At 44.0% G+C, this 16,466-nt stretch overlaps 1 protein-coding gene across 11 annotated transcripts in view; it reads left to right on the top strand.

Moving 5' to 3' along the window:
• The window catches only part of PTBP2 (polypyrimidine tract binding protein 2), a 100,820-nt gene that overhangs the window by 17,353 nt on the left and 67,001 nt on the right, over nucleotides 1-16,466 (top strand). For 6 of the 11 annotated variants that reach the window (XM_090049890.1, XM_090049899.1, XM_090049888.1 and 3 more), the window contains exon 3: nucleotides 15,536-15,611. The exons of 2 other annotated variants lie outside the window; for them this stretch is intronic. In XM_090049890.1, coding sequence (XP_089906016.1) covers nucleotides 15,536-15,611 — 76 coding nt within the window. Of the gene's footprint in view, nucleotides 1-15,074; nucleotides 15,138-15,535; nucleotides 15,612-16,466 lie in introns of all 11 variants that reach the window. 3 more of the 11 variants (XM_090049896.1, XM_090049893.1, XM_090049894.1) reach the window with 1 other exon arrangement.

The following is a 16,466-nucleotide window of genomic DNA, read 5'->3' on the forward strand; positions in this document are numbered from 1 at the left end:
AAACAGCAGCTCCAGCAGCCACCAGGTTTAATGTTGCCACAACAGGAACTACAGTGATGAGCCTCACAGGCTGACTTGGCACATGGAAGTAGATGGTCCAGCCTGTGAGAAGCCCTATTGGCCGAATAACCCCCCCTCTCCCCTCCCGCCCCGCAGGCTGAATCTATCCCAAAAGTCATAAGTTTGACACCCTGATATGAGGAAATCTGTGTATTGCAATGCTGACAACTTTCTTCTCTTTATTAGAAACAACATCCCTCTTGTTCTTACAAACAGTCTACATCAATAGCATACCTGAAACTTTAGCAAATCTTAACAAGGAGTTAAGCTTTTCAGAAATGCTTGTCATTGGCTTACCAATACTCATGTTACATTTGGCCTATATTGTCTAAAAGTCTGCTTTGCTCTATATCTGAGCTGTTAACAATATGGTCCTTGGGCCTCACCCAGCCCATGGAGCCCTAGTTTTCGAGACATGGGTCTTAGACTGACCCTGTGTGCTGCATATTGGATGCGTTAGCCCAGACCCCCTGGGCAGAATGTGGTGCGCAGAGCCCATCTGGCATGTATTGCATGTGGTGTCTGCTAGACTGACACTATGCACTGGCTCCAGGGCCAGATTGGGCCCCACAGATACTCCCTGTACACCGGAGCTGGCATACAGGGCCAGATAAGTGCGAGTGCTGTATGCAGTGAGTGCCATGTGTTGGCCCCACATGCCTCATGCACCGTGGCATGCAGGGCTGGACCAGATGTGCACGCTACAAGGCACACAATTTTTAGTGTGTCCTACATGAGCTTCCTGCACCAGACGGACCTTGCATGCTGCTGACTTCAGGGCTGTGTTGAGCCTGTGAACTGTCCCTATACAATGAAGCCAGCATTCAGGTCCACTTCAGCATGAGCACAATGGGCAGCATATCATAGAATCATAGAAAATTGGGTTGGAAGGGACCTCAGGAGGTCATATAGTCCAGTTCTACTACCCTCCTAGTGAGAGAGTTTTTCCTAATATCTAACCTAAACTTCCCTTGCTGCAACTTGATACCATTGCTCCTTGTTCTGTCATCAGTCACCACTGAGAATAGTTTATCTCCATTCTGTTTTGAACCTCACTTCGGGTAGTTGAAGGCTGCTCTTAAATCTCTTCTAAGTCTTCTCTTCTCTAAACTAAATAAGCCCAGTTCCCCCAGCCTCTCCTCAGAAGCTGTTCCTCAATTCTGAAACCATTTTTGTTGCCCTTTGCTGGACTTGCTCCAATTTGTCCACGTCTTTTCTGTAGTGGAGGGCCCAAAACTGAATGCAGTATTCCAGATGTGGCCTTACGAGTGCTGAATAGACAGGAATAATCACTTCCCTTGACCTGCTGGCAACACACCCTTGGCCTGTTGCATCCTGAGCCGCACGCAGGGAAGCAGCAGTTGGGCCGGTTTTGCTATGTGCCACTCAGGACATGACAGGCCCGTCCAGGTCGGCGCTGGTCAGGACAAGCAGCAGCTGAGCCACATGCTGATTCCCCGCGTGCTGCTCAGGACTGGCTCAGCTGCCAGGCCCATCCTGACTGACATGCGGTGAAACCAGCCTAACCATGCCTTTCCTTCCCCGGTCAGCCCAGCCACAGTGGCACATGGCAAAGCTGCAGCTTTCCCTTTCCTTAGGTGGCCCATCCGAGCCTGTCCCAAGTGGCACGCAGCCCAGCTGCTGCTTCTCCTCACTGGTGTTGACCTGCCTGGGCCTGTCCCTTCCCGTGTGGAACACAGCCAAAACAGGCCCAGCCGTGGCTTCTCCGCATGCTGCTTGGGACAGGACAGGACAGGACAGGGCTGGCTGAGTTGGCACTGGGGAGTAGAAGCAGTGGCTGAGCATGCTGCATGGTACTAGCCCAGCCCAGCCAGAGGTGCATATGGCTCAGCTCTGCCTTCCCCTTACTTGCACTGGCCTGGCCTGGCTGTTCAAAGCAGCATGTGGCTCAGCCACTGCTTCTCCTCTCTGGTGCCTTCCCCTTCCTTGTGCCGACACAGGGGAGGGAAAGGCACAGCTGGGCCAATTTTGTTGCGTGCCGCTCAGGACAGGCTGGGTGGCTAGGGTTACCATATTTTCAGTTCCAAAAAAGAGGACACCTGTCATGCATGCATGTATAATGGGGCAGAGTGTGTATGTGTGTGTGTGTGTGTGTGTGTGTTCGTGTTCATTCATAGGGTGGGTCCCACATGCACGCCCCACCATACACATGCACGCAAACGCCCTCACACTACTGTACATGCGGTCCGACCCCCACATCCCCTCATGCACCCCTGCCACCCTCCCACCACACACAGCTCCCCATAAACCCCATACTCACCCACACCTCACATATCCTTACACACACCCACATGCTCCCTCACCCCACATAGCTACACACCCAGAGCCCCCCATAAACCTATACCCACCTCCCGCAATATTGGGAGACTCCATTTTAAGCTATTGTGCAGTCACCACTATGAACACTACACAAATGCATGGAAATGAAGACAGAAATATTTTTTGAAATCAAATTAATGAATGCTGTAGATATTTGCTTTTTAGAATATAATATGGCATTTTTCTGGTTCCAAGACAGCAAAACCCTTTGCTGAAAGGACTACTTCTGGGGGCAATTGGAAGGATGTCTGGTGGCACTGGTCAGTGGTTAGGGAGTGGGAGTTCTGGTCACAAGATGGAGACCAGAGGGTCGGACACCTGTCAAGGGGCAAGGCTACCCAGGCAGCCCTCAACAACTTGCCAGAACTTGGTAAGTGGCCCTCCACCCAAAATAATTGCCTTCTGCTGTGCTATTCCTGCAGCTTGGTGTCATCTGCGAACTTGCTGAGGGGTGTACTCTATGCCATCTTCCAGGTCGTTGATGAACATACTGAAGAAAACTGGCCCCAGGATGGACCCTGTGGTACTCCACTTGATCCTGGCTGCCAACTAGACATGGACACTGATAACTACCCTCTGAGCCTGAAGCTTCAGTCACTTATCTGTCCACCTTACAGTCAATTCATGCAGCCTGTTTTCCTTATCTTGCCTGCGAGAGTGTTGTGGGAGACCATATCAAAAGCCTTGCTAAAAGCAAGGTATACCACGTTCATTGATCTCCCCGCATCCACAGAACCGTCAGCTCATTATAGAAGGCAGTCAGGTTGGTCACCTTCTTCTCCTCCAAGTGCTTCGAAATGGATTCCTTGAGGATCTCCCTCAGCACGCTTGGGTGCATCCCATCCAGCGCCATGGACTTGTATAGGTCCAGCTTTTCTAAATAGTCCCTCACCTGTTCTTTCATCTCTGTTGGCTGCTCAACTCCTCCCTAAACTGTACTGCCCACTGCAGTACTCTGGCTTTGCTTGTGAAGACTGAGGTGGAAAAGGCATTGAGCACTTCAGCCTTTTCTGCATCCTCTGTCACTAGGTTGCCTCCCCCATTCAGTAAGGGACCAACACTTTTCCTGATCCTGCTCTTGCTACTGACATACTTGTAGAAACCCTTCTTGTTACCCTTTACGTTCCTTGCTAACTGCAACTCTAGTGCTTTGGCCTTCCTGACTATCCCTGCATGCTCGAGCAATGTTCTTAGACTCCTCCCTAGTTGTTTGTCCAAGTTTCCACTTCTTATAAGCTTCCTTTTTGTGATTTGGTTTCCTGGAGAGTTCCCTGCTAAGCCAAGCTGGTCTTCTGCCATACTTGCTAGTCTTCTGGCACATCAGAATGATATGTTCCTTCACTCACTAAGGCTTCTTTGAAGTACAGCCAGCTGTCATGGACTCGTCTTTCCTTCAGACTACCTTCCCAGGGGATCCTGCCCATGAGTTTCCTGAGCAAGTCAAAGTTTATTTTTCTGAAGTCCTGGGTCTTTACTTTGCTGCTCTCCATCCTTCCTTTCTTCAGGATCCTGGACTCAGTCATGTCATGGTCACTGTTGCCCAAGTTGCCATACACTACTACATTCCCCACCAATTCATCCCTGTTTATGAGAAGCAGGTCAAGAAAAACATTGCCTCTAGTTGGCTGCTCCAGCACTTGCACCAGGAAGTTGTCCCCAACACTCTTCAAAAACTTCCTGGATTGCTTGCACGCTGTTGTATTGTCCTCCCAGCAGCTGTCAGGGGGACTGAAGTCTCCCATAAGAACCAGGGCTTGTGACTGAGAAACTTATGTTAGTCTAGAAGCAAGCTTCATCTACCACTTCCACCTGGTTTAGTGGTCTACAGCAGGCACCCACTACAACTTCACCCTTGTTGCTCCCCTCTAACCTTAACCCAGAGACTCAACAGGCCTATCTCCAGTTTCAAATAGGAGCTGTGAGCAATCACATGGCTCTTGTACATAAAGTGCAACTACTCTTCCTCTTCTCCTCTGCCTGTCCTTTCTCAACAGTTTGTATCCATCCATGACAGTACTCCAGTCATGCAAGCTATCTCACCAAGTCTAATCATGTCATAGTTCCAGGACTGTGCAAGGACTTCCAATTCTTCCTGCTTGGTTCCCAGGGTCCATGTGTTTGTGTACAGACACCTGAGGTAACTAGTTGATTGCCCTGATTTCTCAGGAAGTATGAGAGCACCTCCCCTGTTGCTCCCTCCTGCTTGGCCTTCCTCCTAGTCTCCCACTTTCCCACTTACCTCAGGGCTTTGGTCTCTACCCCCTGGCTAGTTTAAAGTTCTCCTCACTAGGTTAGTGACCCAGTCTGTGAAGATGCTCTTCCCACTTTTTGTAAGATAGATCCATCTCTTCCCATTGATCAGGATGCACCTGCTCCTGCCTGGACCCTTTTTTCCTTGATCAGGATTGAAGAGAAACCATCTGAGCGCCTGTCCCCTTCACCCTTACACCAAGAGCTCTGTAGTCACTTTTGATCTGCTCAAGGTCTCCCCTGGCAGCATCATTGGTACTCACGTGTAGGAGCAGCATAGGGTAATAGTCAGAGGGCCGGATGAGTCTTGGTAATCCTTCCGTGACATTATATGTCCTGCATCAGCCCCACTGGCTATATGCATCGTGAGCTCTGGTGGCATGCATGGATGGACTAGATGTGCCCACTGCATGCAGCTGATCTAGGGTGTGCGCTGCTTGCTGTGCCCTGCTGGACAAACCTTGTGAGCTGGCTCTGGAGCTGGTCCAGATTGGACCTACAGACCAGCCCCATGCATCAGAGCCAGCATGCATGGTTCATCTGGCATCAGGGTAGATTTGATTTAAATCAAATTGATTTTTAAATCGTGATTTAAATCACAATTTAAACCAGCAGTCGGGCAGCCTCAATTTAATTGTTTTCCACAAAATGTGATTTCTTGTTTATTTGATATAACCTTAATACATATTGTTCACAACTCAGAGATAGTTATGTTTCATTTTAAAAGGTACACAGTATGCATTTTAAAGGAGATTTATGTTCATATTTTTTGGATTAATTTTTCCAACTACATTTTCCAGAAAACTGAATTATGATTTTATTTTATTTACCAAAGCTAATTGAAGCAGATAGTTCACCTCCTAGTGACTTTACAACTATCTCCAATTCACTAGATTAATCATGGTTATTGGGGGGATATTTTTGCCGTGTCGTATTAGGACAAGAACCATCACCAAAAACAACAGACATTTAAATTGTTCTATTTAACTAATCCAAAATACGTAATTTGTTTATTTTTCAACAACAAACGTATAATTATTTTAACAAAGCAAGTGTATGTATTTTACATTTTTAACTATTTTTAGTTATCAAATGTGTTTTTAACTAAAATTAAATAGATTATTTCGGCCAGGTCAGCATGAGAAACTTAAAATACTGGGTTATGCAGCAAACTCAGTCTTCACCTTCCTCTTCCTGTTTATTTATAGACTGAAAAGAAAGACGAGTTTTCCTCCTACTTCAGTTCCCAAGCGATTTCTCAATTTAAAATGAATTAGTCCAAAACAAGAAAATGTTCTTTCTACACCTGCAGAAGAAGCTACTGCTGTTAAAAGCTGGATTATCCCTTCAGTGGTCTCTGGTTCCAGGTGCTTAAGGGACTTCCACCAGTTCACTGGTGTAAATTTTTCTTTAAAACTTCATCAGCAAACATGCATTTCTTGAATGGTTCACCCTTAGCCCTGAATTGTATTATATTTGGTATTATGGAGGGATGATAGCTGGATGCCCATGTCATAGCCAACTTAACAGTTGTCTTAACAGTTAAGAACTGACCCTGGTACCAAGTATTGAGAATATTGGCAAGAAAATGAGCTGGAGATAGTGTTTGGTCCATTCATTTTTTTTAATGCCCGTAATTTACATCTGTCATTGAGTATTTCTTTTTTCAAGGTCTCGCTCAGTTCCTTCCAAATTTCAACAGCATCAGCAATAAAACAGTGATTTTCCTGCACTTGTTCAAGGCTACAGAAATAAGCTTTAGGATAGTCAGCATATGTTCTACATTTTTCTTTAGCTCAATGCTGAGAACTCTGGCTATGACATTTCCATCTATTTTGTCAGGATTTTGTTCACAACGTGTTGTCAGTTTAGACCAGTTCTTAATACATTGCTCAAAACAGTCCACTGCTGAATTCCATCGAACGTCTTATAGAAGAATTAATTTGGTTCCTCCTGCTTTCTTCAGAGCAGCTGCTGTAAAGTGGTTGTTATGGAAGTATTATGAGCACCACAGTCGCATTATTAGCAAGGATCCTGATTTTCTCAGTTAAAAATGGCAAATTCTCTGACTAAAACTACCAAAATACATGTTTTTCTGTGGTTAAAATGAAATGCCACTGTGTGTCTATATAACTATCAGTTGAACACAATATCTTATTGATATGTTTACAATTTTAAAGCAATTTGGAAGCCTACCAGTGTCTCAATCACGATGATGAAATAAATTCTAAATACCTATACCTTTTGGTGTTCGATGTGTTTGATTTTTGGGTTTCTTATAATGGAAAATCAGAGTTCCCCTTGCCCCTTTCGCTCAGCGGGACGTGAGTCTGGCTGCAGCTGTCCTTCCCCTCCCCCTACTGCTTTGTGGTGCTCAGCAGCCCTAATATGCTGGTACCCCTTGCCCCCACAGCCCTGCTGGAGGGGCAGGGGGCAGTTGCCAGGGACCTGAGTCCACATTAGATTCATAGGCATTAGGGCTGGAAGGGATCTTGGAAGATCATCGAGTCCAGCCCCCTGCCCAACGGGCAGGAAATCAGCAGGGATCATAGGATCCCAGCAAGATAGGCTTCCAAATGTCTCTTGAAGGCGTTCAAAGTAGGTGCTTGAACCACCTCCGGTGGCAGTCTATTCCAAAACTTGGTGGCTCAGACAGTAAAGAAGTTCTTCCTTATGTCTAGCCTGCAACAGTTGAGGAGGAGTTTGTGACGGTTTGATCTTGTTATCCCTTGGGGCGCTCTGGTGAACAGACGTTCCCCCAGATCCTGATGAGCACCCCTGATAAACTTATAGGTGGCCACCAGATCACCCCTAAACCTGCGCTTTTCCATGCTGAAGAGTCCCATAGCTCTCAGCCTCTCGTCGTAAGATCTGTTTTCTCTCAAGCTTCTCTACATCCTTTTTGAATTGTGGAGCCCAAAACTGGATGCAGTACTCCAGCTGTGGCCTCACCAAGGCTGAGTACAATGGGAGAATGACATCCTGGGATTTGCTCGAGAAGTATCTATGGATGCAAGCCAGTATTTTGCTTGCTTTATTAGCTGCAGCATTGCACTGAAGGCTTATGTTCATCTTGTGGTCAATCACGACCCCCAAGTCCCTTTCGTCCAAAGTACTAGCCAGTTTAGCACTGCTGAACCTATAAGCATGCTGCAGGTTTTTCCTCCCAAGGTGGAGAACCTTGCATTTTTCGGTGTTAAACGCCATCTGGTTCTCTTCTGCCCATTTCTGAAGCCTGTCGAGGTCAACCTGGATTGCTCTCCTGTCCTCAGGAGTGGACGCTTTACCCCAAAGTTTGGTGTCAGCAGTGAACTTGGCCAATGTTTACATCATTAATGAAGATGTTGAACAATATAGGCTCAAGGACAGAGCCTTGAGGGACCCCACTGGTTGCAGGGCACCATGACGATTGACTTCCTTCAGCCACCACTCTCTGGATCTGACCACGTAGCCAATTCCCCAGCCAGCTGATCGTGGAGAAGCTGAGGCCTCAGTTGGCCAGTTTTGCCAAGGGGTGATCATGGGATACCAGATTGAAGGCTTTTTTAAAGTCAAGATCTATGATATCAGTCTCTTCCCCATTGTACAGGTGATAGGTCACCTGGTCATAAAAGGACCTATTAGTTGAAAACTGAAACTGTAGACAGTGATGATGATGTTGAAGATGGACAGTCAGAATCTTGTATGTTGAGGATGGATCCTCCTGAACAAAAGACTCAATGCAGTCACTATAGTCCTGCTCATTTAGTATTACTCATTGCACTCAGTGCTACTTTAGAAGTTGAACTGTAAAAGGAAGATCTGCCTATTTTAGCCATTATTTTACATCATGACTGCATTAAAATTTGATATTCCATAAAGTAACGACTGTATTTTTGCTGAGGCATTATTTTTATGAGAATTCAAATAGTCTAAAAGTCCACTCAAAAGTCCAGGGAAGAAAGGCAGTCGTTAAGAAAGAAGTATGAAATAAGAAATTTTACTAACCTGGTAAATCTGCATGTTCAGACGTATTCCATTCATCATCTTGAAAGCAGCTTCCTCCTGAGAGAGAGCACTGCTCATGATGTTGTTTCATTTGGGCTACCAGGCCTTGCATTTCTTTGTTATATTGTTTGCATTTTGCATTTTGTTACCCACAGGTTGAGAAACTTCATTGAAATATCCCTTCTACCATACCATTTCCTCACTAGATCTCAAATCAATGGAGAAGCTATACTAAGAAACTTTTCTCTCAAGACTTCTGGAATATTCTGTTCAAAATGTTTCTCTTTTGTTTCTACTGTCTCTCCCTCCTTGAATTTATCTCCAGACTCTTCCTCCTTACCCAGATCTACTCCACCCCCCAAAATCCTCTATTCATTTAACTTCTTGAAACTTTGCACTTTGCTTGACCAGTACACAAATTTGCAGAGACACAATAGGGCTGATAGAGATTAATCAGCTCTGTTATCTCTCATCTCCATATATTACTGTTAACCAGGATATCTCTGGAGACACAAATCCACAGTCTGAGAACTGAAACTAAGCATCACAGAGATGTTTAATGGGTTCTTTTAGATTGAGCACTGAGTCCCATTGTCCCGGTGAGTGGTTTTCTTTAATCTTTACAAATCTATAGAGGAGCCTCTGGGAACCCTATAATATTGTGCCCTTAATAATGGCATGTTGTGACCTATTTATAAAAGTTCTCTAAAAAAGTTTCATGAATATATTGTCTCAAATAGTATATAATTAGAAGTTAAAATCCCTATTCCATGATGATATTTTTGAGCTTTTACATATCTTAAATAAAAAACTGTCTTTATATAGATTTATTTTTTTTAAAGCATCTTAAAAATATAATTAAATAAAATCTGGTTTAAATAAAAGGTAACTTTTTTAATTTAAAAAGAATTGTTGATTTAAAAAAAATTTTTTTTTTAATCCACCTCATGCAGTGTGAGTCTTGTGACAGCGCCACACGTCAACTTTGAACTGGTTCTGACCCAGTCCATCCTGTAGAACAGCTGTACACTTCTCACAGGGCCTGCCCGGCTGGATGAATTTGACATCTCTGCTATAGGTCAATAAATAGACTTTCCCTCTTCACCATCCTCTATAAAGCAAGCTTAGCTACCCCTAACACCTTTCAGTATAAGTTGCATGATGCATATTATGCCCAGCTAAGTGTTATAGCTAGAAAAAGGTGGAATTTCAAGAACTGCTGTTTGTTGGTATTAGACCTTTTATGCTATCCCATCATCTCTTTTGGTTGACCTTCAGAGAGGGTAAGTGGGTTACCCTTATTAGGAGGAAGGAGGTTCAGAGATGATGAGATGCCAGCTGCAGCTATACACCGACTAACTGTTTGAGGAGTTTGTTCTAACTGTAAATGAGGTGATTGTGCAGCAGAATGGTTGTATGCAACCCATTTAAAACAGGGGTGTCCAAGATATGGCCCCCAGTGCTAACCCTTGGTTTTAGAGTTGACCCACACTTGGGATGCACCGAACAGGACCTGCTGTGGCTGCTAAGGGACTTGTGGTGCTTGCGGTGCCCACTCTGCTCTGCATTGGATGCTTGCTCTGGCCAGTCTGGGACTATAACACATATGGCGTCCAGTCCAGGACCTCTGCTGCATCTAGCACCCATCCTGGCCAGTCTGCTGTATTCTAGATGACCTCCTGAGGTCCCTTCCAGTCCTAACTTTCTATATCTGTGTTCTACTGAAACAATGGAATAATTGTCCCTAAGTATATGGGCAACAAAAAATCTTTTTCCACAAGTACCTTTTAATTTATTGATCTCATTCCCAAAATATAGAAAGACTGCAAGCTTTGTTTCTTCTCTTTCATAGCTATCCTTGAAACATTTGAAAATAATAAAAACAAACCTAGGAAAACCATAGTCATATTTGCTTTATGGAAGCAAAATAAAAGGTTGCATCTTTGTATATTCTGTAATTAGAATAGTGATCTGGTATTATAGTAATGAGGTGTTAGGTTTTACTCTTAAATGTCTTGCATTAAATGACTAGTTCATAAGCCCACTTAAAATAATTATTCTGGAATTAATGATAGTCATTTATCTATCTAAACTTACTGCAATCAATTTTGTATCTTAGTCTCTTTGGATAGACAAGTCACCTATTTTATATGCCTTAGCTGATTTAATTTTTTATTTCACTTGTATAGGCAATAATTTGTTGGTTGGATAAGTTTATTAAGTAAAGCATGGATATTGGTCTCTTTGCTGAGGCTGCCTGTTACTAAGATACAGTACTGAACCAATTAAAAATGTGTCATTCCTGAATATTTGCTAGAGGTGCACTGATATATTGGTTTCATATTGGATCAGCACCAATTAAAAGGGAAACTTACATTATCAGCTATTGGGTTTTTTGGCCGTTTTAGCCCATTAATATTCTCTGATGAATATATTTATGCCTTCTGGCTGTGGCCTCTGGATGCCTGAGTTCCCTTGGGAAACAGTGAGTTTCCCCTTTGTAGCTTTCTGCCTGCAAGGGGTCTTCCTTGGGGCTGCTGGGAGTGAGACGCAGGGGGTGTCGTGTGCATGTATGGCTTCACGCATGCATGGAGCCAGGAAAACAGCCAGGCGGCATGGAGAGCAGCTTCCTTCAGGTTAGTCTATGGAGGGGAGGGGGCATGGGTCAGGGGGGAAGATTGAAGCCCGCATGGTGAGGGAGTGAGTGGGGCTAGGGGCGTTGCACAGGCAGGGAGGTGTATGGGACCTGTGGCAGGGGCAGGACAAAGCCATGCGTGGCTCGTCTAAGCGGGGGATCCCCCTTACTGCATGCACCCCTCAGAAGTGGCGTTGAGGGGTATGTACCCATCTAGCTTTATGCATGGGGCAGATGCAGGCTGCCCGCTGTGGGCTCAGGCCTCTCCAGTCTGCTGCCTTTCCCTTGGGAGTCCTGTGTTGGCTGTGCACACCTGCCTTTCTGGCACCAGTGGGCATGGGGATGCATGGCCCCCATTGGGCTCCCAGGACATAAGCAGCAGAGTGGAGAGCCCTGAGGCCGCAGTGGACAGCTGACAGCCACCCTCACCCTGTTCAATTCTGCCCCCTTAAGTGTCCCTGCACTTAAAAATGGTGGCGGCAGTGCTTGAACTAAAGTTAATTCAACAAGCTTTAGTTCATGTGGCCTCGCCGCCATTTTTAGGAGCTGGGACTCAGATACATGTGACACCACAAGCCACACCACCAAAATACAATGTTTATTTATGTCATTTGGCATCACGTAACCAAATCAATTATCAGATCAATATTGGCTGATATGGCTGGCTAATAATTGACTGTTGGTATGGGCCAAAAAAGATCTTTATTAGTGTACCCATGATATTTTCCAGATTCCATTGTATGGAAGGAATACATCTAGAGAAGCTTGCTGTACTGACAGGAATGGAAGTCTTCCTCATGGGACCTTATAAATCTGAAACTGGTTTATGAAGAACTTTAGAATTATCTGAATAATAGCAACCTGACTCATCACTGTGAGAGAGTCTTTTGTAACTCTGTTGCATGTCTCCTCTTTGCCTCCCTCTCCCCCCACAAAAGTTAAATTATTTTAATACATTACAGGCAACCCCCACTCAATGCTGTTTTGCTTAGCTCTGTTTTGTTATAGCACTCATTTAAAATTCATATCTGATTCCACTTAGTACTGAGCCAGTTTAGTTATAGCGCTCAGTGAAGCAGTGGCAGTGAGAAGCAGCAAGTGGGTGGGTAGGTGTAAGCATGGGGCCTGTGCTGGAGCCTGGGGCCAGAGCCGGTGGCGCCCAAGCCCAGGGCCAAGGCAGCAGGAGCGCGGGGCCCAGGCTGACACCTGGTGTTGGAGAGGCCGGCAGGCAACAGCGAATGGCTGGGCAGGCGTGAGCATGGGGCCTGCTCTGGTGCCCAGGGCCACAGACGGTGGGGGCCCAGGGTGGGGTGGCAGGAGCATGGGGCCTTGGCTGGCATGTGAAGCCAGGGTGGCTGGGGAGAAGTGGTGGCAGCAAGTAGCAGCGAGTTGGCTGGTGGGAGTGAGCATGAGGCATGTACTGGTGCCTGGGGCCAGGCCCAGCGGTGGCCCAGAGCAGGGCGGCAGGAGTATGGGGCCTGGGCTGGCACATGGTGCTGGAGCAGCTGACAGGTGGGGAAAAGCAATGGTGAGTAGTGACAAGTGGGTGGTAGGGCATGAACTTGGGGCCAGGGCTGGCGGGGGCTCGGAGTGGGGTGCCACTAGCACGGGGCTCCGGCTGGCACTTGAGGCCAGAGTGGCTGGCGGGGCGGGGTTGGGAGAGGCAGCAGTGAGAAGTGACTGCGCGAAAGGGTGGTAATCGATTATATTAATTTACATTCATTCCGCCAGGGAAATAAGTTTGGTTAACACTGTTTCGCTTAGTACTCAGTTTGTCCAGAACCAATTAAGAGCACTAACTGGGGGTTGTCTGTGTTTACCCAAATCCAAGACAACTTTGAATTTAAGATTCCCTACCCCATCAGATTCTCTGCTTGAAAACCTATAAACTTGTTATAATTTTCCATGTATAGAATCTTGTTATTCGAGGGTTGTCTTAAATTCAGCCTTCCACCTCCCCCCCTCTGCTGCACTAGGGAAAGCAGTGGTGGGAGGGGGAGGCAGCTGGAGTGTTCTGACCTCAGCCCAGTGCTTGCACACTCTGGTGACTGCCCCACCAGGGTGTTTCCATCCCCTGGTGCCTTGTTAAATGAGGGAGGCTAACCTTGTCTTGGATTCAAGCAAATATGGTAGTACAACTTGTAGCTTACTTCAGGAGTATTTATTAAATACAATATATATTTTATGTGTCTCTGAAGAAAACCACTTGGGCCTATTATGAAAACCAAGGGCACGACTGAGTAGCCAACTAATTTAGTGCTACTGGGTTTTTCTTCATACTTGGCATTTAGCAGTTTTACCCCAGATCTAGCTTCTTAAATTCTGATAAACTAGTCCCAGTATCCTAAAACACATAGTTGAATTGAGTTAATTCATAGTAATTCAAGTATTTTAAAATGTTGTTGTTTCTATTATTTTTATTGAACTTTATTTGCTGTGATTTCACTTTTTAAATATTACTGGAGCAAGTTACACCTTATCAAAGAGGAAGAGAAGGAACTTAAGTTCAACTGCTGTTTTGTTTGCTTCTATCTGTCAGGTATGTTGATACAAAAAAGTCAGGTGATATGATCTTTGAAGACCTGTGTAGGCTGAGTAGTGAAGAGTCTATAACGTTTCTGAATGTTTTTTTCAGTTTTGTCCAATTAAACTGTTTTCTTAATTATATCTAATTAAAATAGGTTTACGCTGGAACAGTGGCAACTCATAGGATTATGTTTTCCTTTTGCAAGTTTTAATGTAATTTAAACTACTTGATGGGTAAAATAGAAGATAGAATCAGCAAGCTTTTGAGATTTTTGGAAGGTGGGGGTGGGAATTTAGAAATCTTTTATGTAAAAGACCTTGAGAGAGAGAGTAAGCTTGGCTGGCCAGAATAGATTTAACATTTCATCTTGTTTATTATGCTGAAGGCAGGGTGGGGATTTTTCAGATTTGCCAGAAATACTAATATTCTTGCTTGTGTGAGAGAGGGATTGCAGTAGAAATTTTGACTATATGTGTTGTGCATTTATACTACTCGGGACCATGTTCCCTTGTTAGTTTAAACAATATGTTTATTGTTGAGAATGGAGCACAATCCAAAACATACTTGGTGGTTTTCTAAGAGTGGCATAGACTCTGTGTCAAAGCCAGCACAGACTAAAAAGTCTCAGTACTTACAGGAGTGCCCACATACAGCAGTTTACAGTCAATACTAAGATTCTGCACAAAAGTGACATTGGTGATTAAGTAATTGGTACTCTTCCATCTTAGCAGTAACTCATTGACCTGAGTTAATGTGGAGAACATTGGTACTGTTGGAAGTTGGGTTGAATTAAGACCTAAAACTGAAATAATAACTTCTCTTGGACACAAAAAATGCAGTGGCGTATCCAAAGGAAGTGAAGCCATGACTTTTCTTAAACTTAAGACCAACAAGGATGACTCTTCCTTTTTCTCAAAAAAAAGAGGCACAAAATGCTACTTGTATGTTACTTACCTGATCTTTCCTCAGTTTTCCAGCTTGGATGAGTAGATCTATGACTTTGATGATTATTAAGTGAAACCTCATACATGAAAGGGGAAATAATTTTTTTTTTTAAATAAGTCCTGCTTTAAGCTTACATGGGCATTTAACTTAATGTTGGGAGAAAAAAACTTATCATTAATAATTCACCACTGACTTGGATGTGGATTGCAACTGTCTAAGAAAAGAATAAGGAACAATATATGTGATGGCTCTAATTCCATTCCAAATCAAGAGGAAATATTTCACCTCAGTTTTTCCTTGCTTCCCTAAATGTTTCTGTTTTGTTTTCAGGGTTCGCTTATGTTATAAAGAGGCTCAAAATGAAAACTGCCAATTTCACATGCAGGAGAATAGGTGTGCTAGCCTTGACATTTTATCTGTACTTTTTTATTTACCTAAATTTTGCTTGTAGATTCATTGGTATACAGTACTCTTAACATTTTTATCCTGAAATATGTATTTGGTGTTGAACAGCTCTGGCTATCTCTCAACTTGTGGCTGTGTTTCAGTGGTGGATGAAGGGGTGTGTGTAGTTTTTGGAATGAGAGATGCTATGTAAATATACTGTGTTACCTAGATTTCAATTATTTGGCTGTCACCTATTGGAAGAAAGAGAATCTGCCCAATCTGAATAGTTTTGATAATGCTAGTGTAAGTCCTCCTAAGGGTTTGCCATGTCAAGCTGACATTTTAATAACAAGATTAAAATGACAAAATAGAGAAACACCCTCTTACTGTCTCTTTCTTTTTAGAGAGGATCTGACGAACTTCTTTCAGGCAGTGTACTCAATAGCCCGAACTCTAACATGAGCAGCATGGTAGTTACTGGTAAGTGATGCCCTTTCAAAAACAGAAATCTATCATTTAATCTCAAAATCATTTCCTATATATGTGGAGAAAATAGTAACAAAGTCCATCCTGCTGAATGAGGGTAAACTGTTGGCATGAACCAGACTTTTAACATTGCTGTGTCAGTTTAGACATTCAAATACCTCAGAAAAGTAAATCTATTAAATGAATGGCAAATTAGAGAAGATGAAGCAGTTACATGTGGCAGTACGCAAATGGCACATGAAAGAAATTGTGCTTCAGTTATTTAGCTCTCCTCAAAATAAGGAATGATGAGCACCAAACAGTGGTAAAAGTGGGAGTTGAATTATGTCAACTGTAGATATTCACTAGTCTGGATATTGCTGCTTGGTTAGCCTGTCCATTTCACAGTGGTGGAAGAAATTTTGCAATGGAGTCAAAAGGAGAGAGAGAGAGAAACCTCATACCTCTTCATTTAACACAAGAAGTGCCATACTGGGTCAGTCTAGTCATCCATCTAGCCCAGTGTCCTGTCTTTGACAGTAGCAGAAGTGGAAGCTTTATAAGAAGAGCACTGAACCATGTATATGTAGGGTAATCTTCCGTATTCATTACCCTGCCTGGCATCATTAGAAGTGGTTTAGAAGTGTCAGATAACTCCAATTGTTCTGTTTTAATGGCTATTAATAGATCAGTTGTCCGTTACTTTTTCTAGTCCTTTTTTAAACCTGGCTTATACCATCTGCCTTTGCAACCTCCTGTGGTAATAAGTTCTACAAGTTAACTATGTGCTGCATAAAAAAGTACTTTCTCTTGTTAGTTTTCAACAGCCTCCTTCTGATTTCAGTGGGTAAGCTCCCTAGTTCTAGTATC

This window comes from Crocodylus siamensis, chromosome 5 (genome assembly GCF_052110815.1).
Source record: "Crocodylus siamensis isolate JL-2025a chromosome 5, ASM5211081v1, whole genome shotgun sequence".
Lineage (NCBI taxonomy): Eukaryota > Metazoa > Chordata > Crocodylia > Crocodylidae > Crocodylus > Crocodylus siamensis.